Source organism: Dipodomys merriami, unplaced genomic scaffold (genome assembly GCF_024711535.1).
Source record: "Dipodomys merriami isolate MVZ:Mamm:240054 unplaced genomic scaffold, mDipMer1.0.p SCAF_39, whole genome shotgun sequence".
Classification (NCBI taxonomy): domain Eukaryota; kingdom Metazoa; phylum Chordata; class Mammalia; order Rodentia; family Heteromyidae; genus Dipodomys; species Dipodomys merriami.
Window position 1 is genome coordinate 2,220,533 of NW_027205492.1, and position 24,525 is coordinate 2,245,057.

The window sequence follows — 24,525 nt, forward strand, 5'->3', positions numbered from 1 at the left end:
TCAAAAGAATAAAATGTACATCTTGTATCTTGTGTTGTAGTTGTGAAGATTAAATAAACATAAAGAAACTCTCTTGAAACTGGCACCTATGGCTCATGCCTGTAAGCCTATCTTACTCAGGAGTCCAACATCTGAGGATCCTGGTTCAAAGCCTGCCTGGGCAGGACAATCTGTGAGATACTTATTTCCAACAAGTAACAAAAAGCCAGAAGTGGAGTTGTGGCTAAAGTGATGGTGGACTAGCCTTAAGCAAAAGAACTCAGTGATAGTGACTCAGGCCCTGAGTTTAAGCCCCAGGACTGCCCGCCTTCCCCCCCTCCCCCCGCCACAATCAAGTCGACATTAGGATTTTCATCCTTCACATCCCATCCAACCTGAGGAAGACACCAGTGCGAATATCTTAGGAAAACATGGATCTCAGGGTCACAGCTTTATTGTATAGATTTTTTAACACAGCCATATTACAAACATCATCAGGGAACATTTACAAGAATAAATAAGATGGACTTGCAGGTGTAAAAAGATTACACTTCACTGTAATGTACAGTCAAAAAATATATCTGATACTCATTGACCTGACATTATTTACCTTCTGTTTTTTTTTAAGCTAGAATTGGAAAGGAAAAAAAAAAAACATTGACAGCACAGTGCTGGCTTTTTTTTCAAAGTTGATTTATTTTGTTTTCTCTTCTCATACGTGCTTTATCTATCAAACACCCAAACTGTACAAGTGCAGGTCATTGGGATTCATGAGGAGACTGCAAGTGGTGTGGAGACTTGGGTCTCATGCAATATCATACACCCCATGGATATGAAAATGTCAGCCTCCCTAGAGTTGAGTGGAGGGCTTGAGCATAGAACTCAGAAAGCTATGCAGGTGTACAGTAGCCCAGGCAAATGACAGAGGCCCCAAGTCTGTCTATGATTGGCTTAGTAGGATGTAGAGTGAAAAGATTAAGGTAGAAAAGTGATTGTTTTGAATCTGATTATTAATAGGGGTCAAGTTGGGCTAGCCCAAGATTCATCTGATGATGAAATGTACACACTGGGAATTACTATAATTTGGTGTCAATTGAATCACTGTGCTTTGAAATCTGCTCCAACAGGCCTTGAGTGAGGGTAGCACTACCTTTAGAGATAATGGGTGTGATCAGTGAAGCCCTGTTCTCTGTCCTTATTGGACCTTTAATGGTTCAGTCATGGACAGTCCTGACAGCCAGTGGACCTAGGTTATAGCCCATCTTCTCAGAGGTCCCAGCAGTCATCAAGTCTATGGAAAAGCAGTTCTTTCCTCTGTTTGGATGTTTGGTTTAAAAAAATCAGCCTGTGTGAACCCAGGATACTTAACCAGAGTAGCATTTGGCTGCTGGGGTGAGGAAACATGAACAGGAGGGCAGAAGGCATTCACCAGCACATGTTAAGCATTACCTACTGCTTAGCTGTGTGCTTTGCAAGTATGACTGAGCTCAAACATAAACCCAGCTCTACAAGATCTCTTCCTCCCAGGATGAAAGGGACCCAAAAGCCATTTCAGCAACCTTCCTTCTTCCTTTTAGAGATACATCTGGCTACTCTTGGCCAACTGCTGACATGGGCAACTTATCCTCTCCAGGAGTCAGCAAGTTCTCCCTTAGAGTGATTAAGTTTCACCATTGGTCCTACTTCGACTCCCAGGAGTGACCTTGGACTAGCAAACTGTGTTTGGCTTTGTCCTATCATCTGCAGTCTATGGGGGATATGGGCACTTGTATGTTGCAAAAATCCTCTGGGAGCCTGATTTTTTTTCCCTATGATGACATCACTCTGACTACTATGCTCATACAAAGAACACCTAACACCATTAATCTTCCAGGAGAGGTCTTGAGATAGGGTAGGCACAGACCTTTTTAGACCATCACATAGATGCCCCATTCATCTGTATTCACAAGCCCAAATGCACTGAAATACTTGCACCAGGACTTAGTTTTAGGAGGTTATTTCCCACTTCCCTATCAAGATTCCCACTCATGGAGGGATCATGAACTATATTAAATATCCTGAGCTCTAGGAATTCATACCAATACTCTCTTGTCCAACATGCTAAGGCTCTGAGATCTTTATTCTTTGAACATTCCAACAAAGGACCATGATCCACTTTCCACCACTCAGAGTCACTCTCAGACAAGAAAGTTGCTTAGTTATTCAGTCCCCAAACTCTTTCCAATAGGTCTTCTATACTCATTCTTCTCATCACTTGCATTAGCTTGCCCAATGGATCATCATTGGGATGGGTGGGATGAAAAGCTTGAAGGCTACCATTGTGGGTGCCCATCCCACCTCTTAGAGACTTAATATTCATGCAGCCGAATGTAGCTCACCTCTTCTGGAGGTTGGTGGTAGATACACAAAAGATCATCTTGATCGCTATCCTTGGTTACCAAGAAACTGATAGTCTGTTGATGTGCACAGATATGGTGCAGACATCTCTGCATGCATGAGGATCAGACCCCACAATCCTGAAATATGATGCATGTCAGAGGAAACTAGAGCTTAAAGCCTTGCCTCTCACTGACCTCTCTCTACCTGCTGTTTAGTGATGGTAGATGCCTGCTAGGTGAAGCCAAAGTTCTGCAAGTTATCATTTCTAGAGGGGTATTAATGGAAAATTTCCAACAGGGAGACCTTACATGGAAGTAAACAAGGCTGGATCTTATTTTTTGTGTCAGTACTAAGGCTAGAACTTAGGGCCTCGGCACTGTTCCTTGGCCTTCTTGCTCAAGGCTGGTGTTCTACTACTGAACTGAAGCCACAGCTCCATTTCTGGATTTTTGGTGGTTCACTAGAGATAAACATCTTTTGTACTGTCTTCCTGGGCTAGCATCGAACTGTAACCCTTAGATCTTAGTACCCTGAGTAGTTAGGATGACAGATGTGAGCTACTAGTGCCTGGCAGGGCTGAATCTTATTAGCTTCCTCTATTTGGATTTACTTTTCCCACTTGTCTATTCTACTTGGTTTTAGTTTGTTGCTAGCCAGAGACTGAGGAGGGGGCACTTATTGGGATGATGGTTAAGGCAAGTTAGGGCTCTGAAATGACATGACTAGCCGTGCTACATTTTTTGACATATCCTTCATAACTTACCCTTGGGGATCATGGCTAGTTCAGTGTGTTATCCTTATGGTTTCTGCTCAAGATCCTGCTTGTGCTTACCCTTAAGTTGATCCATGTCTTCCACTGTTGATCAGCTTGGTGTTTAATGACCTGTTAGACCAACCTAGGAGTGGGCAGCTGCAGGCTAAGGAAGGGGGTCTTTCTATACTGTGTACTTAGGCTGTGAGGTCTAGGAAAATGCTCATTTCCCTTAACATCTCTGGATCTGGCTGGGTGGACACTGCAGCAGAGAGGACATGAAAAGTTCCTGGCTGCGGCTCCCTGGGAAACTTCTGTTGTCTGTAGCAGCCTTGCTTTACTAACACATCTATACTCTACACTCCACAGGGGTTCACACCAGAGTGGAGAAAATACAGATCCTGATGAGGATCCCAGTGGGCCAGCACAGCAACTGCAAGTGGAAAATGGATACACATGACTGGCCAGAGGGACAATCATCATTTGTTCGTAATGACCCTGAGGTTCATTCCAAGGATGCACTCTTATTCCAAAAGGGTCTGATAAGCCCTGCATGGTATCCTATCTTACTACAGCAGAGAAGCAACCACTTCGCTCAACGGTCTATTAGCATCATTGGTTCTAAGTACTCATTAGGTACTCATTTCTGCCCTTGCCTACACCTTCTAAGTGTCCCAAGGTTTTCCCCTGTTATATTCCCTTCTCCTTGAATTGTGTGGCCCAACATCCTATAACCAAAAATTGACCAAGTCAGTCATTGCAACAAAGAATAAGCTCTCCCCTATCCCAACATCATCTCACCATGGTGCCCTGCACCAGAGTAATCTGGGTTTCCTGGCAGTGTCCTCATCCAAGGTGCTACCTGTGGGAATTCGGAGAGTGTGTGGGGTCAAGGCCTTAATGGGAGGTATGCCTTCAGATTTTCTCACATTACCAACCATGACATTCCATCAATGCCTGCTTAGGAGTCAGGATTAGCCCCTTTTCTTTTAGGGTTTTGTAGGCTCAGCCTTTACCATTCCAAATGGCAAGCTATACCATATTAGTCTGTCAGTGGATTCCTTCCAGCAGGCAACTGGAAGAGACTTTAGTTGAAGTAAAACCAGAAACAGTAAGGTCAATGTAGCCTCAAAGTGAAGGGTCTGAGCTGGTCTTGAACTTGAGTCTAGCATTGACCTCAGGAAGGAGCAGCATCCTTGGCTCATTGTGCTTTCATTCTCCAGGGTCCATGAGTGTAGAATGAGCAAATCAATGCCATGTGAGGAATAGGGAACATATTTTTTCAAAGAAGTATTTATAGAAGCATATTAAAACCAATATCAGGATAAATTAGAAAATAGAATGCAATAAATAAATCTAGAATTGTTAAAGTCAAACATGAGACTGAAGGCATTTTATGCCTTCTGTCGTCAGCTTGGGGCTTTACCAAGATCCACTGAATGATTTGTTTTACTCTAGTCTCTGATGTTCTGGGTAATCTTATGAGAAAGACAGAGATACAATGGTGGTGGGAAAAGACTGCATCTGTGTTTAGGAAAACCAGGTAAGTTCTGGCTTGCTCATTTACTAGCTGTGGAACTCTGGCTGAGAGATTTCTCCCTCTGAAGACTGTTTCCTCCTCAGTAAAATGGTGCTTGTGATAATCACAGACTTTCCTTAGGAATGTAAGAAGTAAACTCATGCATGTAATGAGTCCCATGTTTGGGTTCTACTGGTTCCATGGGATGGGTGACATCTGCTGGACCATTACTCAGGCCATTCCCACAATAAGCTGGTCCCTTTCATTCCCATAAATGGAGGCTTGCTAGCTAGAGGCCCAGAGGCCTCTGGTTGGTCCATAATCTTCACACCAGAAAGGAAGACAGGACATAGCATGGGGATGCAGCTGAGATACATCCTGAAGCTGTCTAGGCCATCCACACCTGTAAAGGTGGACAATTCCTAGCTCATTGTTTAATTCCTTCTATCTTTTCCAAATAGAGTCCATGTCTAGGAGTGGAAACCATAGGAAGATCTTTGCTAATGAAGCAAGGGCACTCTTTGTCACCTAATGAGCTGAATCCAGCTTTGGCCCCAGAGACCAAGAGCATTATTATCCTCTGCTTACAAAAGGCTGAGCCTATCTGGTAACCAGAGTGAAGCAAGGACATACTCTGGGGAGGTTGTATTTGTTTGGGAGATTTCCTAAACCAGGGATCAGGCCTAAATCTCTGTGCATTGTTACCTCATCTTACCTAAGTCCTGCTGCTTATCCCTCATGTGAGATCTTGGAGGAATCATCTCTATTTGTGAGCTTCAGTTTTCTTTGCATGCACTTGCCCAACGCAGATTACTACCCCTTTTTTTGGAGGGTGGTTGGATTGTGAGAAAATGAGGGATGAGCTGGCCCTTGTTGGGTTACCCTGCCATGGCCAGAATTTCTATGTCTCTTTCTCCCTGAAGTCATTCTTTAAAGTTCCTCCATTTGAAATGATAGAAGCCACTGTCAATTTTTCTCTGCCAGCTATTGCACCCCTTCCTGAGCAGGCAAAGTCCTGAGACTTGTGTTAGCCTTGCCTCTTCCTTCCCCCTGTTTGGATGAACTAAGAGCTGAGAAAATAACATGCAATATGCTATAACCAGGCCATAGGCTCCTTGAGGTTGGGTAGGGCCATCTTAGGACACAGAGCTAGAGCCAGAGGAGGCCGGGAAGACCAGTGGGTGCCATGCTGTAGGGACTAACCCATCAAAGGAAAAGAGCAAGTTAGTTCTTGGGTTCCTTTGCTTGCCTTCACTTTGAGATGTTTCCTTTTGAATCACCAAAGTGTCAGCCTTCCTTGATCAAGTCTGTTGTCCCTAGACTTCTAGACAGCTCCATACCAATGGAAGCGGTTCCTGGGGCTCCTTTCATGTCCTCTCCTAGTAGGCTTAAAGGCATGGATTGCTGACCCTGATCTGTAGGAAAGCAGAGACCCTGGGTTTCTCCTAGGAGCTGTCTCATGATTTACTGCATATTTTGTTCCAGCAACAAAATAATGAGCAGACAGACAAAATACATATGATATTATAAAGCACGCGCTTAAGGGGATGGTTTCACAGTGTCTGATGAAAGGAAAAGCAGCAGCCCCACTGGTCCAGGGGGGGCAGCCTTCTCCAGCAATAAGCTGAACACATCACGGAAGAGGTCTGCTAGCTTCTTGTTGCCTGCAGGGTGGCATCTGTACCCTCTGTCGGGCATCTGTTCCCTGGCCCTGGCTCACATCCTGTCACTACTCCTGTTTGGCTACATTCTAGCTGGGCAATCCTCCCACCTCTGACCCTCCTGATACCTTTTTTTCTTTTTTTTAAAAAAAACACCTCATTGGCATTGTACATGTGGATACTTTGGCTTGCATTTTATTTTCTTCCCTTTCCTTCCCGCTGAGACCCAGCTGGAATGGAGGCTGCTCAGGAAGCCTTAGGCAAGATGAGTCTCTCTTGTGCCTAGGCTCAGAGAATATTGGTAGGCTCCATTATTTTTGCACTGTAGTTCAGTTTCCCTGGTATATACTGAGCCCTTGTGGGCAAAGTGTGTGCCTTATTGAATTCTTTGCCTCTCCTATCCTGTTCAGGGCAACACTGGTCTGCAAGATGGAGCTTTCTAGATCTCAGGCCACCTAAGGCTATCAGATATTGTACCTAAGTACTAGCCAGAGACCAAGGTAGAGAGAATGTCCCTTGCTGGCTCATTCCTAGCCTGAGGGAACAAGAGAATTGTTTTCACCAAGGAAGAAATTAGATAAAACTAGCTTTCCTGGGAAGCCAGCAATGAGCTACTAAAATATATCTGAAATTCAGCGCTTCCCAGAAGAACTGGCATCAGAGAAAAAAAAAAGAATTAAATTTCTACTCATGGAGTTCTCTACTCAGAAGTTTCTAGCCTTATTTTTCCTCCACAAAGTAATTGCTTGGCTGAGAAAAGTCTAAAGAAAATGGTAGAGAGAATTTTCACGGCCATTATCTTTTTTTATTTTGGAACTCAGGACAGCAGGCTGCCTTGATTTCCTCAGCTGCAGAATAGAGATGATAATAGTTCCTTGCTGGGGTACTAAGGACTATTGGCGGTGCTATGGCAGGTGCCAAACATGACACCTGGCATATAGTAGATGCTTAGGAAATGTTGGCTTCCTTCTTTGACTTACTCATACTTTGGGCAAGACCTACAGCCTTAGGCCTAATTATCTTGGCTCACTTAGAGCCAAAGGTTGACTGAGTCCTCAATAACGTTTTTCAAGATGGCGGCTGGATTTCCCTAGGTAGGAGTTGAAATCTGGAGATAGAAATGATGCACAAAGCAGAGCTCTATCTAACCCTAGCGACTGGGGGGTCATCTCAGACTAGCCCATCTTCTCTCCTTTGTTCTGTAGCTGTGTTATCCTCATGGCAGAACTTTTCAAGGATGTGGCCAGGAAAAAATGAATAACAGGCACAAGAGATTTGTCTTAGAGCTACACATTCCAACTCCCACCCTACCTTTTGACATAAGTGACTAAGAGTTTATGCCCTCGAAAGAAAGTTTCTCTTCACACACTCAGAAAAATAATCACTGTTCATCTTTCCTTAAAGGAATTTCCACCCAAGAGACACAAGGGTTACATACAAGCTAGCCAGAGCCCTGACCCCTTGGAACATGGCCCCTTTTACAAAGATTAAGAGGAGTAACAGCATCCCTTACAGTTCCATACCTTTCCACAGACCGCAAAAATAGCAAAGAAAACCTTTTAGCAAAGTGTGCTGTGGACTCAGCTGGCTGGCCAGTGGATACCACAAGCTCAAGGCCTGGGCTAGTGAAGAAGAAGAGGATGGTAGTGGGCCAAGCCCCATGCAAGTTAGGTGTGAGAATGGAGTGGGCATCTTCTGTGGTCTACAGGGCATCCTGAGGTCACACTGATCTAGACTGGCCTATGTCCAGTGTCGGAGGCGGCTGAAGGAATATAGAAAGGGGCAGTAGAGCAGTGACTTCCAAATGCCCTGGTCTTTACCATGAAAGCATGGAGGACTAGAACCTACATCCCCAACACATGTTAAGAGAAGGAAAGTGCTGGCCAGCCTCTAGCTCCCCAGCGCCTGCACAGTCAGTTTGCCACAAGATCCACAAACTCTGAAAGAACAAAAGCAAGAGGTCTGGGAACCGGAAGTCTTGGGCCTTGCTTGTGTGTGTGCACTTCTGGTTGGGCCCGAGGCTGTGGCTGGTCAGGTATAGAAGGGAAGCCTAGGCCCACCAGCACAGTATCTCCCATACTTGCAGGGAACCCTCCAGAAGGTGTGGAGCTCTCTGTGGAACACGGGACTCCAGTCTTCATCCTCCTCGGGGTAGGGTAGAGGATCTACCCATGTGCCCTGGAGCCCAGTCACTGTCATAAAGGGGATCAGGCTGCAGCAGTCTCTGGATTCCAGCAGGTTCCCTCATTCCATTGGGCTAAAAGGAGCTTAAATATTCCAGTGCCACCTCGTATACAAATTTATACTGTTCCTGGGTGAGGTGGGGGAGGAAGGAGAAATAGAAAAGAAGAGGAAGCACAAGAGAGACAAAAAGGGGGAAAGGATATTAGATTAGATGCTACAGGTTTTAGAGAAAACTTTGTCTACATCCAGCCTAAGCATTCACTCACAAGGATCCATATCTGGACATCCTTTGGGATTCTGCCTGTTACAGCCTTCTACTCAAGCTTTCTCAAATGTCCAGCTGGGATTCCCTTTCATTTTATCTTTTTTTTCACACCAATGTTTCTCTGAGTTGTAACATAGGTGTAGAACATTCAGGGATATCTGCTAAACATGAAGCTTTTGATTCTGCAAATCTGGAGTGAGGCTCGAGATTCCTCCTTTCCTACAAACTCCCAGGTGATGCTGCTGCTGGACCACTTCTGGGTTAGGATCTCATCCGAGTAAGATTATCCCATGAGTAGACATGTGGAATGATCTTAAAGCTCCTCAGATGGTCTGTCCCTACTGCTGTACTAGCTCTTCATTATACTTTCTCCAGTGCCCTAGTTCAATGCTTTATTCTGTAACAATGAACATAAGTGGAATAGAATAGGTTTGGACTGAACTGGAAACAGAACCCATACTCAATTCATCTAGAATCCTTTCCTCAGAGCCTAAATTAGTAGCCTTTTCTTCAGGACCAGGCAGAGAGTAAAGCAAAGTAGGGACAGTGGGATTCATTTTTGGATTGGCCTTCAGTAAAGAGAAGTTGGTTGGAAGAGAAGGGAACAGGGCAGACAGCTGTGTATGCAGAACACGGACTGTAGGTATTCAGCAAGATTCCAGCTGTTGAAAACTTTTTACTATTGGATGTCACTTTGTCAAGTCCAGGAAACTTCATGTGTCTGGAGGTAGAAGAGCATCGGTTTGGAACTCACCAGGGTCTCCACCATGTTGGATTTGTTGTTCCTCAGGGTTTTCACGATGTGGAACACGTCAATGATGTTTTGCTGCTGGATCATCTCACACACACTGCAGATGGCGCAGAACGTCCCACTGCGGCCTCCCCCATTTCTAAACACAGAGTGAAGAGGTGAGCCGTATTCCCCAGTGACCCCCTACTCCCACACTGGGCATCTACTGACTGTAAAGCCACCACGGGGTAGTAAGGAGGAGCAGCTGCCCTGGGAAATGCAAGGTAAGGCCTGGTGAAAGCTTTAAGTCTGAGCGATGAGTTTTGGTTTGAGTCCTATTGAGTGCCAGGAAACTTGAGGCCTGGGCACTGTCTCTTAGCTTTTATGCCCAAGGCTGCTGGCACTCTACCACTTGAGCCACAGCTCCACTTCAACCTGTTTGGTAGTTAGTTGAAGATAAGTGTCCCATGGCTTTCCTGCCTGGGCTGGCTTCAAACCATAATCCTCAGATCTCAGCCTTCTGAGTAGCTAGGATTACAAGTGTGAGCTATAACCTTTGAAGTCTTCAATTATTTGGTTCTCTGAGCACACCATTGTCGCCCAGAGCATACTGACTCTTAGGACAGGATGCTCTTGTGTCTTTGTAAGTATGCTGCCTACATCTCTTTTTAAACCGATGCCCTGGTCTACCTACATATCTAGTGAAGACAATGGGAGGCTCCAGGTGTTTTTCCAGTTCCTTCCCATCCTGTACCAAGGACAGCAGAATTCCATCAGCATCAAGCCAGCCAGCCCAGACTCAGGCCTGGGGGTCTGGGCAGTCTCTCCTTGTCTCTCTGGTTCAAGGAGGATCCCACTGATCATGAGGATGGGGATAGAGTGCTCTTGGCAGGGTAATCTTTCTGTTGCTCCTTCTTTCTATGGTTCATAAATCATCTTCATGGAAACACCCCTCAAACGCTTTATAGAAAGCTCCTTTAGGAATCTACCTGATTCTGAACTCCTGGGCATGCTGCCAAGATCAGCTAATGATTTCATGTAATGATCTGTGTCTAAGGAACATCTGGACAGAAACTAAGGCCCTCCATCTCCCAGCTGTTTTACCTACAGGACTCCCAATGACCAGATGCTTCCAGTATAGGCAGTTTCCCTCCCTGTTCCTGCTCCCTGGTGAATGCATTTCAGTAGTTGTTATGGCGCTGCCTGGGGACCTCTCCAGGGCATTATGTCTCTGTTGGTGAAATGACACTGCTGTGTTGGTCACTTTGGCTAGGGGAGTCATGAATAAATAAGCATACCAAAACAAAAGGTCGGTACACACACACACACACACACACACACACACACACACACACACACACACACACACACACACACACACACACACACACACACACACACACACACACACACACACACACACACACACACACACACACACACACACACACACACACACACACACACACACACAACCTGAGTCTAGGAAGAGTTTCCAGGAAGGTTTTTCTGAAGCAAGAACAGAGAGTACAAGAAGAGGAGGTAAGGCAAGAAGATGTAGATTTTAGGGCTTGGACGAGTAAGACCCTTCAGGGCTGGATATATCCCTGTGCTAACAGTGGGGACATCTATATGTGTGAAGGGAATTGGAGGAAACAAGAGTCAGCAAGGAATCAGCTGCTAGTTTCTGGGTTGTTGCTAACTGCAACCCAAGGCAGCACAATGGGATACAGGGCAGAAGAAAATTAGAAAAGACCGAGATAGAGAGATAAGAGACAAGAGATGGGAATCAGTGGGGACAGGGAGGTCCCAAGGCTCTCTGGCACTTGGGCCCTGAGTCCCCACAAACGAGCCTATTTATTTGATTTCACACAGGGAAGGTTACCATAGATACGTGCAAAACATACAGCATCTATATTAATATTACAATCAGAGCTAAAACAGAGTTTGTGAGAGACACTGGCTCCCTTATTCTTTTGAGACAGGAGACTGCTGCCGAGGGAAAGTCCAGACATGATGTCCACTTATCTAGTCCAAGGTTAAGCTGTGAAGGTCTTTTGTCTAGCCTCTAAGGTCCCCAGCACAGCTGCTAGCCTAAGGAAAGGGGAGGGGTGGGGCACCCCCGTCTTTCCCTCTCTAGAGTTTTCTGTTTTAACCCTTCCACAGCCGCCTCTCAGTGTTCTGAGTGCTGTTAAGGCAGCCTTCCAACTCACAAACCTTTTCCGGGTTTCACAGCTCAGCTTCAGAGTTCCCTACAAGAGACAGCTTAGAGTGGTTGATGTCACCCATCAACCTGACAGTGTAGCCACATAATCTTCCTTGACTCCACTTAGATCTGCATTTCTATGACTCTTAAGATCTGAGGATGCACTTGTGTGTTTAACCTCTCTTAAGGTCTAACTTTCCTGACGGGTGTGTACTGCCTATTTAACAGAGAATGAACAATTAGCTGGATTTGAAAAGACTAAACTCAATTCTTGGGTCAGTGCAATCTTACTAATGCTTCCACTTGCTCCAGAAATAATTATCTGAGAGAGAGACAGAGAGAGAGAGAGAGAGAGAGAGAGAGAGAGACAGAGAGAGAAAGAGAGAGAAAGAGAGAGAGAGAGAGAGAGAGAGAGACAGACAGACAGACAGACAGAGACAGACAGAGAGACAGACAGACAGAGAGAGACAGAGAGAGACAGAGAGAGACAGAGAGACAGAGACAGAGAGAGACAGAAACAGAGAGACAGAGACAGAGAGACAGAGAGAGAGACAGAGAGACAGAGAGAGTCAGACAGAGACAGAGACCGAGACAGAAAAACAGACAGACAGAGACAGAGAGAGGACTTTGATTCAAATTTACTGGAACAAGCATCTTTAAGGATCTAAGTCTCCTCAGTTGCTTCTCCCTAGATCATTTGCATTCTAAGAAGCAAATGAATGACTGTGAGTTACACATCCCATACAAAGCTATGACTGTCGCTTGCAGATTTGCCATGGGTCTCAGATCTTGGTCCTATCTTTTCCTGGTGGTCTCTTATGCTCCTAAAGTAAACTCTGTGACACTTGGGAGTAATTACATTTACATTTTCATATTTGCTGCCATGACCTTGTTGACCTCTGTACTAGCAGGTACTAACTATTTCATGATGGAACACTACTGATCTAAAGACAGATGAGGAAACCCAGGCTCACAACACTCAGTAATTTTCCTAATGTGGCACGGATGATGAAATACAGTCTCTACCTGGCACAATGACATTGGGGTTCCTGTGGAGAGGCTGTGCCCATTCTATGACAGGATGTGAAGCCTCCCTGTCCTTCTAGTAACTGATCTTGGGCCCACTGAGCCCTAGAGATCTCAGGGCCCTGCAAGTCCATTTATCAGTCCCCTTCTCTGTGTCTCCATTGAGCCCATGGTAAGAGATGTTCCCGCAGGAAGCAGACTCAGTGGGGTGATGGCGGGGAGGTGGATGGCATGCTAGCTCAGGGCCCTGGCATGCACATCATAGATCCTCTCACAACTCCCTGTCCCTTCCCCCATCTGTGCTTTGGTTTTCTCATTACAAAATGATAACGTCTGCTTCACAGATGGAATGGGGTGATTCATTTTTTAAAAAATGTCTGGTTTGTTAACTTAATGCCTTTCCCTTTCTCCCTCTTCAAGAAATAATAAAGGAAGCATTGATCAGTGGGACCCATGTTGTCCTGAGCTTTCCTGTGATCTGACTGGCAGGACACATCAGGCATCCTTTTGGTGAGTAGAGCTCATCCCCGTACCAGGAGCGGTAAGGTGGATCTGCCTCCACCATATTTTTATTCAAGAACGTGCCATATAAAAAACAATTTGGGATAGCTAGCTGTCTTCAACATTTTGTGACTGGTGTTTTTTTGTTGTTGTGGTTGATTGTGGGATTTGAATGCAGGGCCTGAGCACTGTCCCTGAGCTCTTTTGCTCAAGGCTTTGTGGCTACCACTGTGAGCCACAGCACCACGTCTGGTTTTTGAGTGGTTAATGGGAGGTAAGAGTCTCACTGGGACTTTTCTGCCCAGGCTGGCTTGGATCCTCAGCTCCTCAGATCTCAGCCTCCTGAGTAGCAAGGATGACAGAAGCGAGCCACCAGTGCCTGGCTTGTGACTGGCTTTTAAAGGATGTTTAGATGGAGTATGGTGGACGCACCTAGGACTGATACCTGTGGCCAGCAGCACCCTCAGGTAGCCTCTGCCACCCAGCACCCCACTGTGCTGGAGACACCTCCGCGGTACTTACAGGCAGTGGACCACAGTGCGTCCCTCCCTCCCATCGTACTGCTCCTGCCACTTCTCCAGCCGTCGGACCACCTTGAGCAGAGAGCGCTTGGATGGCGGGGTGTCCCGATAGGCAGGCCAGCCTATGTACTGGAGGTGCTGGACTATACGATAGCCATCCTGTGGCTGAAAACAGAGAACTAGTTAGGGCTAGTTTCTCCAGGAAAACATTCCTGGAGATGCCTGGGGATACTAAACTTCCAGATAACTCTGGAAGACAGGCCAAGTAGGGACTAAGCCATACCATCATGGGTATACCCACTTCGACCACTCTACCTCTGTTGTACACATTGGTTCTCCTCTCCTTTCTACCTGGTAAACTCCTACTCAGTCTTCAAATTCAATTTAAATATCCTTCTCTTTAGGTATACCTTTCCTGAGCATACTGAGTTCCCTCTCTTTTTCTCTCTCTCTCTTCAAGGTTCATATGTCAGAATATATCACCTTCCCATTAAATAGTAAAGTCAGAGGGCAGAGACTAAGTTCAACTTACCCTGGGCTCCCAGTAAAGACCAATAATTAGCCAGCATTTATTTCATAGCTTGTTTTTTTTTTTCTCCCTCCTACCCAGTATTCAGGCAGCGAATATTCTCTTGAAAGCCACAAATTACTTTCCCTCTCAATGCTCGCAGGACATGGCTCAAAGCTTCCAGCATCCAATGGAGAGCTGCATGAGCAGGTGCCAAGGCAGTACACCACAGTGGGGTTGAACTAATGCCTGGGAAGTTTTGTCTACATGGCAGCAAGCGTGTCAGGAAACAGGCAGATGGCAAGCTGGATGCCACTCTTTGCATCTCTCTAGGTTGGAGCCATTGCTGTGTCTGGAGCCCAAATCGGCATCATCACTTCCCGAAGGAAGAGATGATCAGGAGAGCGCAACACAGACTCCTGGCTGGCTCCACAGGATCCTTTCCCGGCAGCCTCCATCTGTTTTATAAAGGAGAGGAATGGCAAGCAATGGCGGATGTACACTCACCCGAGCCATGTTACAAATGCGGAATATTCTGTGGATGATGTCCTCCTCAATGTCTGCAGAGACAAACTCCACCTGGATGGGCCCATAGCAACCCGATGTCTTCTCAGGCCAGTACTGCATACAGAGCTGACAGGAGAAAAGAGGTCACAGGGGAAGCCAAGGACAAAGTGAGAGGCTTAGCATTGTCAGCCTTTCTTAGAAATGGCAGAGTATGATGTAGTGAATTAGAACTCTCGGTTTCCTTGTTGGGGAGGCGGTATTATTTTTTCAGGGGTGCAGAAATGTCAGGGCTCTGAACACAAACGCTGGGCCCCAAAAAGCTTTGCTATGTAGATTTCCAACCATTTGTTAGGTTTGCAAGCCTTGGGTTTTCTCATTTGTAAATTGGTGACAATATCTACCTTGAAATGCTTTTGTCAGGATTAGAAAGAATGCTGAGGAGCGGGCAGGCACAGTCTGTTTTCTAATCACTGTCACAATTGTTGCAGACACAACCCCATTCCCCATTCTTACAAAGGGTCCATTCATGATTAAATTATGAGTACTATAAAAGAAAATATAAGCTTTGGCATCTGGCCCTGTTGGATCCAAATTCCGGCTCTGCTGCTTCTTCCTTGTGTGCCCCTCAACCTGTTTCTTGTCTGTAAATTGGGATAATTACGCTTCCATTGTATCCTAAGAAAAGCTACCTACTATGAAGAGATCTTGTTGATAATCTACTTTTTTATAAAACTGGAATTGGGAAGAATTAGAAAGTACAGCTGAAAACAATAAGCCAGCACCGCCCCTCAATTTAAGTTAGTAGTTCCCAGAGGCTGTTTTGTCCTGACCCACTTAAAGATTGTGATCAGTACTGAGTGAGGAGAGGTTAAAATGTTTCTGCAGATTCCACAGTGCCTAGGGTAGTTCCCGCTAAGTTGTCTGACCCCAAACACTGGTAGTATAGACATTTAGAAATCCTGGCCTAAGATCATAAACTGTACATCTTGTCATCAAGGAGATACGTCATCTCTTTCTGTATCTGATGAGCTGGGAGATGACTCTGTTGAGGAAAGAATATCGAGGGAAATGGCAGGTATGTATAGCTGTGAAGGGGGAAAGCACCTGTCCTCAATTTCCTGGGCATACAGATGGATCCTGTCCAGGGCTCTAGGGCCCAGACATGAAGCACAGAGGCAAACTACAATTGGGGCTGCATACTTGCTGTGGCCTCTTAAGTGTGGACAGATAGCATGTGATAGAAAGGCGCGTGACAGTTGCTCAGAAGATGTGCAGTGTGGAATTGTGTCATTCATGCCATGTACCCTGTGTGCCCACATGAGCCTGCAGACAGGAAGCTAGAATGATGGAGGAGACTCATGGAGGTGGGGTGGCCTCGTCTGATACAAGCTTGGCATGTGAGGGGACCATTGGCTTCCCTTTTATTGATGGAGAACAGAAAACTCACCCTGGGAAGTTACATATCAAAATGTCTTACTATCTCCTTTCTCCAGAAGTAGAATTAGGAGAGAAGAGGAGGGAGGAAAGGAATGTAAGAGAGGGGAAAAAATCACCAGCACTTGCCTTCTGACTGCGGAAAGTTATAATTCTTCCCTAGAGATAACATCATTCACTGTATAGCCGTGGCTCGAATATTATGGCCCAAATGCCACAGTAAATAAAGCTTTGTAAACAAAAGAAAATAAAACATAGCCCTTGCATCATTTAAAACATTGCCCTTGCATCCTAACTGTTCTACACAGGTGCCTTGACTTACGCTGGGCTACATACCCATAAACCCATCACGAGCTGAAAAGATCCTTAAGCCAAAAAACAAAACAAACAAAAACACTGTAATTAGTGGCTCACACCTATAATCCTAGCTACTCTGGAGGCTGAGATCTGGAGAATCTCACTTTGAGAGCAGCTGGGGAAGAAAAGCGCTATAGTCTCCATTTCCAGAGTAACTAGCCAAAAACAGGACTGGAGGCATTGCTCAAGTGACAGAGCACCAGCTGATGAGCCAGCAAAAGTCAAATGAACACAAGACCCTGAGTTCAAACTGCAGTACTGCCAGAAGGGGGAGGGAGAGAGAGACAGAGAGAGACAGAGAGAGACAGAGAGAGAGACAGAGAAAGAGAGAGAGAGAGAGAGAGAGAGAGAGAGAGAGAGAGAGAGAGAGAGAGAGAGAGAGAGAGAGAGAGAGAGAGAGAGAGAGATGCATTTAATATATGCAACCTCCTGAACATTGTAGCTTAGCAACCCAGGGCTGCATAGAGTAGGCTACTCCTTGTTTCCCCTTGGTATCCACTGGCTGACTGACTGTAGCTTGCTGTTGCCATACAGCTTCTTCAGCCAGTATCATACTATATGTCACTATGTCCAGGAAGATAACCAGATTCAAAATTGGAAATATGGTGCCTAAGGAATGTGTATTTTATTCACAACACTGTAAAATTTTAAAAATAAAATCCTAAATTGAATCCCCTGTAAGTTGGAGATTGTATTTAAATGGGAAGGATTCATCGTCACATCATTCTTTGTAAGTAACAAAGGCACACAAATTGCAGCCCTGGTGCTCTGCTTCCCAAGCGTCTCCACAGAGGGTTAATCAAAGCCTGTTGAGAAAGGAGGGGTGAATGTGTGTGTGTGTGAAGAGCGCTGGTCACCCCGGGCCTCCATGGCTGGACAATCTGCTGCTGCTGAGCTGTGCAGAAATGACAAATCCATGATTTGAACTTCATTTCTCTTTGCCATTGGCTCTTCTGACTTGCAACCTTCACAGTAATGAGGGACTGGGACAGATAAGTCTGTGACTGGCTGAGAACTTGGAATTAATCAGAGCTGCCCAGGTTTTTTATTTTTTATTTTTTAAAATAATTGCCTTTATCGCCTGCATTGAATTTAACCTTGCCAGAGTTTGGCTGTGATCCTGACATGATGTGTATGGATCCCAAGCTTCGTGGAAAGTCTATTACCCCCAATATCTTCAGTCTGGAGTGAATGTGGACTGATTTGTCTCTTTTAATAAGATTTCCAAGCCAATCTCTCAAGCTAATAGGTTTGACTGTGCCTCAAAGAAGACTCCTATATTTTTGGGGACACTTTTCTGCATTTGATTTTTTTTCCAGGTCACTCTCCCATAATGCCCAGAGGGCTAGGGAAGGTTGTAGGGTTTTTCTAATTCTAAATCAGAGTCATTCTTCCGCATGAGTTCCCTAATTTGTGAGTCCCCATCAGGAGCAGCACTGGTGACACTCAGCTGAGAGATGGGTAGGCAGATGTAGGCTTGAGCTACCAAGGGTTAGCAGGGACTTTCCAAAGCCCAGGACACTGTACATAACCTAGCCATGGGAAATGGGAGAAGAAAGTAGAGGAAAGACATGTGTTTTGTCACTAGGACTTGGAAGTGACTCTTGTCTATAATAAGAGATGTCTTCTTTGGTCGAGTTCAAGACTGTCCTTGTATCCAAGCCTGTGGTTGCCCTAGTGTGGGAGCTGCCATCTTGGCTTGTGCAAGTAGCATAGTAAAACGTGGAAAAATACACTGGGGTCCCCAATTGAAATGCCTGAGGCTCAAATATCAGCTTGATCACTTTCTGGCCCAGCAATTGGCCAAGTCTTTTAGCTCCTCCAGGTTTCAAGTGGCTATAAATTTTCACGTCTTCTACCATACTGATATGTGTATCGAGTGAGCTGCTCAATGCATGGTAAACTATACAAATGAAGTAGCGTTATTCAAAACAATATCGAGAAAGGGAAAGTTTCCTTTGTAAACTTCTTCATGCTATGACCATTTTTCTTTAGAATAATACCCGAAAGACTGTCTTTACTGCAAAAATTCCTCATCAGCCAGCTGCTTAGGGTAGCTACGCAGTCAGGTAGCACGGTGGATAGAGGAACCACTATTCTGCGTGCCCAAGGAGAAGAACCTGAAGGTTTTTCTTGAGAGAAACTCAGCAAAGAAGAGAGATTTTGGATGTATTGGTAGAACCAAGGAAAGGCAGAAGGCAGCTCAATGTGTAATGTGATCCTTCTCCTAAGCTCTTTCCTATTTTGTAAGTTTATGAAAGCAAGCACAATGCTCAGTGTCCATGAATTTCTAATGGAAGCCAGAGAGGAAGCAGGGACAAATGAATAAGCAGAGTCCACAGGTATAACAGAGGAGCCCGATTATGGGCCTGTGTGTACCAATACATCGTAGAACTGTTGGGGAAGGACGAGTTATACAGGTTCTTAAGACTGTAGAAATAGAAATGCAGGAAAGTCAATTTGATCCCTAAGTCGAGCTAACCTTGAGGCCACACTGAACTCTCAATGCAACCTCAGCATTTTCTTGCTTAGATAGAAAGCTTGTAGTTGGATGGCTCTAAGAATAGGTTCAAATCCCTTAGCCTGGAATCCAGATCAGTTGTCCCTCCCCACTCCCGCCCTCACCACACCCCTGCTACCCTTCATTTCCCAATCATTTGAGGAGGTGAGTATTGCCACAAAAGAGGTCTGACCACTGAAGGTGTACACTGCTGGGGCCGATGGCTACAACTTGTGGGAGGGAGCTCGTCTTGTTATCTCCTATTATTTGGAAATGAGCACACATTCTTCCTGGAAAGAAGCACGGGAGTGTGAGTGTGGGGGCCTTGGGCTGTTATTGGCAGAATGGGTGAAACCAAGCGGAAGTGGGGAAGCCTAAGAAGACAGCTCTGCAACAGCTGCCATCCATTATTCCACCTAGTGATCTCCATTTCTGTTTGAGCCACAGAAAGATGTCTTTTGGGGGTTGCAAGTTCACGCGTGAAATGTAACAAATGTGGAGGAAGCCTGGCTTGCTAAACATCCTTTCCTTGCTGATGAAATCAGAAAGCTTGTTAGTCGCCAGAATAAACATGCTCTGATGAGGTGAATGAAAACTAGCAGATGGGCCTATTTTTGGAAGAAAAAAAAACACCCTATTTTGTACCATATTTCAGCACACCTTAGTTATGCCTTGGTTAATTAAAAAAATACTTGGATATGATGGAAAGGCCAAGGAATATCATAGCTTCAAAAATGAAAGCCTCTGCTTATCAAGGTCCCTGGGATCCACCCAAAAGGTGAAGTGATTTAGTAATTTATAGAGAGAAGTGTGAAAGAGTTGTTTGTTTTAAAATGCTGATTAGCAATCATAAAACTCCTTCAAATAGATTCTGTAAAACACTGTAATTGGCTTAAATACAGGGTCCAGTTAAGGAAGGCAGACCGTGGGAGAAGAGAGATAGGAACAAGGGAAGAGAAGGACAGTGAGAAAAGGATATTCCCTCATGTGCTCTTCTGACAGCTGGATCCAAGTTCATTCCCAAGAAGAAAGGACAAGAGTATAGAAGGTGGAAGGGAAAGCTCAGGGCCCACGTTAGGGAGAGGTGCTCTGGAGATAGCTGAATTTTGCAGAAAAAGGAATAAGCTTTTGTGAGAAAGAGCCGAGAGAGGAGGTGGACAGGAAAACAAATGGTTTGAGCAATAGGATGGGAGAAAAGGGGGCAGCTGGGGGGTAGGGGAGGAGGCAAGGTGGGGGCTTAAGAATGAGGATGTGTGATGTTCAACCTTAGATCAGGGAATTTGTGGGATATGAGCCCCACACTGCTCCCACTACAGCCTTATCTGGGAGTTGGAAAGGAACACGAGAGGGAGAGGCCCTTCCCTTAAAGGAGCAGAGTAGATGATAGGTTTCCTGCATCAGATAAGGAGTAATGATCGTAACCAATTTTATTGAATTCTTCAAAGTTAGAAGGAACTTGACTAACACCTGGGTCATACTAATCTAACAGAGGACAACACTGAGGCCTGAGAAAGTTAAGACATTGATGCAGGGCAAGGTAACATGGAAGTGATGAGAATAAAACTTGAATTCAGACCCCTTAATCCAAGAAGTCCTCTCCTACTATTGTCCCCGTTATTCCAATCCAGCAGAGGGAGAGAGAAAGACACAGCCCCTCGCAAAGTCAGCCCTGAGGCTGGCTGAGATGCAGAGCTAGGCATTCTGTATATTTTGCTAGCATCTTGGGCTGTGTGTTCTCAAGCTGAGATAACAATGGAGATATCAATGCTTGCTATTTACCCTACAGGCATGATGATGGCAAAAGACATCTCTGAAATAGCACCTTCTTCTTCCCCTGGAAGGATGGAGTGCTTGTTCCCCACTCCCCCATGGACATATGTATCACAGGCTTCTAACTATTCCTGAAGCTACCCATGCTCACCTTTTGTCATGTTTTTCTGTCCCTTGAAGACTTAGGATTTCCACAGTAGGAGCCTCAGAACTTGGCAACTCAGCTTATCTCCAAGTAAGCTATGGGCTCTTGCTTGTTTTAATGTAGGGCATGTGCTTTCTCCATGTCCCCACACACTAGGAGATGGTTGATGACCAGGCCCTAGGACCTGTTATAAAATGATTGTAAATCTCTTCATCATCCTTGGTGGGAGGTTCTGGGCAAAGGTCAGTGAGTGATCTTGTTCAAATCCCTTCTCTACTTGGGGCCTTAGTTTCCTAATCTGCAAAGTGAAACCAGTGGTTCCTAAAGGGGAGGGGATATGTGGAAAGTTGAGTAGAAAAGATAAACCAACAATCTCCAAAGACTTTGAAAACTGAAGGAAAAGGGGGCTTGAAACAACAGAGTTCTTCTCTTGCAGTGCTGGAGGTCAGAGTCCTGATAGGAACCTTAGGGGTTACCATCCAAATGGGAAGGGGTGAAGCTTCCTTCCTGCAGTCTCTAGGCAGGCCCTCTTCCAGCCTCTAGAGGTTGCCTGCATTTCTTGTCTGTCTGTCTGTCTTTCTGTCTCTCTATCTCCAGTTCTGCTTTGGTGTCATCCACTGATGTTCGCCCACCTGCCTTTCCCTTCTAAGAACCCTTGCATGGGGCCTAATTAGGGAACCTGGGAAAATGTCTATATCTGAAGATCCACAACCTTGTTATATCTTCAAAAGATCCACAACTTTGTTACATCTTCGAAGTATTCTCCAGCAACACCAACGAACATCACCAGAGATTTCAGGGTTTAGGATATAGAATTCTTTGACATATCCGTGGTTCTATCCACTGCATGGCATGCATATCTTATGGCCAGCGTGGAGGTTCTCCGGAGGTTTCTAAAGTTGGCAGGTAGTTGGGTGTGATTGCAGGAGGCTTTCTTTCTGGTGTCTACTCCCCAGGGGCCCCTGGTCTATCTACAGGAACCACAAAGATGAAAGAGACCTGTTGGTGTCACTGCATGTGATTGAAAAGTTTCTGATGGGTCTGAAGAACATAATTGACTAGATAGTGCAGTGTTAGGGTTTGGCCTTCCTAATCTGTCACAGAGAGAGGAAAAAATCTCCCAAGTCAAGGGCACCAGTTTCAGTCTCTCTCACCAGCCCTCATTGATCATAATTATCTTGGAACAGCAGCCACTGCAGAGAATGGAAGGATGTCTGTGGTTGGGGTTGCTGACAGTATATGAAGTAGTGTAGGATCCTGAGCAGAGGCAGATTTGGAGGGCAGGGCAAGAGAAGAAAGAGATCTGAGGATTCACATCCTACACTTGGCCTTCTCTGGTTGCATCTCAAAAGTCATCCTACCCAACACCCAGGCAGTCTCGGGTCAAGCCACAGGTGTGACATTCATCCTCTCAGGATGATGACACTTAGGACTTAAGGCAGATCTGGTCCACGTTTCTGGGCTGGCCCAAACTCCAGGTTGCTTTGGCACGAACATTGTTGGCAGGCAAAAGCTGATGCCACTTCAAAGAACCGCCCTCCCAGGTGCCGAAGGCTGCTTTTCTGATGCTTACACTGTCATTGTTTATTTTTGCAAGGCGCCCAGCTGCTGCGGTGATGATATTTATATCAATAAGTGCTCTATTCATCTGCCGATTTCAGGGGAGGCTTGCCAGCTGTGTACAGCAGCCAACCTCAGGGTGCTTCTGAGCCTGATGGCTTTGCATGTAGAGACTCAACATCTGGGACTGAAAGATGCGTCCGTCATCCAGGACCCACCCCTCGCCCCAAAAAGAGAGCTATAGCTGACGGCCTTGACTTTGTATGTCCCCAAAGCAGGGTGCTTTGAAACTCCAGTTCTGGCTTTTGCCAAAAGGACATCAGAAAAAGAGGAGAGCAAATGGGCTTTCATCGGCCCTGGCACACACCCAGCCTAGTCCTCTACTTTTTGGTGGTAGTGGTGGTTTCTGATTTTGGAACTCTTCTTCTAGGAGCTCTATAAAATCCCTGTTCATCTATTCTCATCATATACATCAGTTTCCAGTCTTTCCTTGTTCAGGTCCCAAGCCTGCATTCCTCCTTTTCCTTCACATTTTGTCTTCAACCTGCCAGCATATTTTGTCAGCTGCTCTTCCAGTGCACATCTGGAACCCAAAGCCATGGCTACCCTTCCTGGGTCAGCCTCTGTCACTGCCACCTGGTAATTGCAGTAGCCCCTTCTCTATTTTCTCTGCTTTGCTTCTCAGCAACTTACCTCCCTATCAAGACTCTGCTGATAATCTTAAAGCAGCCAGATGAGACCACCCCTCTGCCTAAAGTTTGTCAGCGGCTCTCCAGTTCTTACAAACGGAAACCCCCGTTTCTTCTTATGAAGCCAGATCCCAATGGCTCACACCTGTAAATCTACCTGCCCAAGAGGCTGAGATCTGAGGACCACAGTTCAAAGCCAGCTCAGGCAGGACAGTCCATGGAACTCTTATCTCCAATTAGTCAGCAAAAAGCGAGAAGTGAAGCTGCGTCTCAAGTGGTAGAGTGCCAGACTTGAGCAGAATAAAAAATAAAAACTAAATGAGAGCACTCTGGCCTGGAATTCAAGCCCCAGTACCAGCACATGCACATCATATTCTTCCTGTGCCTTCCAAAGATCCTCTATGATCTGGCTCGGTTACGTCTCTCACTGCAGTCTGCTCTTCTCATTGCACCCTTTCCTGTCCCAGAAGACTCGGCTGTCTTTAAAGGTACCATGTGCAAGACCATTATGCAAACTGGGTTTTCCCCTCTCCTTGGAACACTGGCCCTTAAGAGAACATGTGGTTTACTCTTGCCCTCTGTCATGCTTGGATTCAAATGTTCTCTCCCCACACCAGGCTATGACAGCTGCATCCTCTGCCCTCAGCCCAGGCTCCCCATTTCCCTCATGCTCCTTCTTATCTGTCTTTTCCGTACACTCGCCACCTCCTAACATATAGAGTACATTATAGAACATGTGCTGTTTCTCTTCCCTCTTCCCCCTTTAAAAGAGAAAGTGCAGGAGATGGGAATTTGCTTGCTTCCTCTTGCCTGTGTTCCCTCACACAATCCAAGATTCTAAAATAACTTCCAGTGAATACTGGTAGCAGATGCTCAGTAAACATGGGGTGCACACATGAAGGGGATGTCTTTGGAAGTCTCTCACAGGCACATCCCAAATTGCCCTCATTTTCAGCCTCTCTTACCACACTCTTCTCCCTACCTCCTCTACCTTCCAGCCTTCCCATTCGGGCTAGGTGCAATCTTGGATGCCTGATAACCCAGATGGGATACTTGCCGTCAGCTGTAACTTTCTTCCCATTCACCTCCCATGCGTAGCTGCTCCCCAGACCTTGTGAACTCAACTCTGGGAACATATTCATAACTAGTCCCAGTTCCACTTCCAAGACACTTCCTCAGTTCACATTATCCCTCCTCCTTTCCCCCCGCTCCCGGCCCCAATCCAGGCTTCAATTCTTTCATACTTGCAACCTCTCCCTGCTTACCTCTGATCTCTGCCTCCCTGGTCTCGGACTTTACATTTTAACAGGAATCTTGGCTTTGTCCCTCTATG

At 45.7% G+C, this 24,525-nt stretch overlaps 1 protein-coding gene across 12 annotated transcripts in view; it reads right to left on the reverse strand.

Annotated features, from left to right (window-relative positions):
* Window positions 1-415: 415 nt before the first annotated feature.
* Ptprt (protein tyrosine phosphatase receptor type T) overlaps window positions 416-24,525 on the reverse strand; it is a 992,204-nt gene continuing 968,094 nt past the window's right edge. For all 12 annotated transcript variants that reach the window (XM_069989779.1, XM_069989783.1, XM_069989780.1 and 9 more), the window contains 4 exons: window positions 14,738-14,863; window positions 13,724-13,887; window positions 9,493-9,628; window positions 416-8,600 (listed from right to left, as the gene is read on the reverse strand). In XM_069989779.1, coding sequence (XP_069845880.1) covers window positions 8,547-8,600; window positions 9,493-9,628; window positions 13,724-13,887; window positions 14,738-14,863 — 480 coding nt within the window. In that variant the 3' untranslated portion in view covers window positions 416-8,546. The remainder of the gene's footprint in view (window positions 8,601-9,492; window positions 9,629-13,723; window positions 13,888-14,737; window positions 14,864-24,525) is intronic.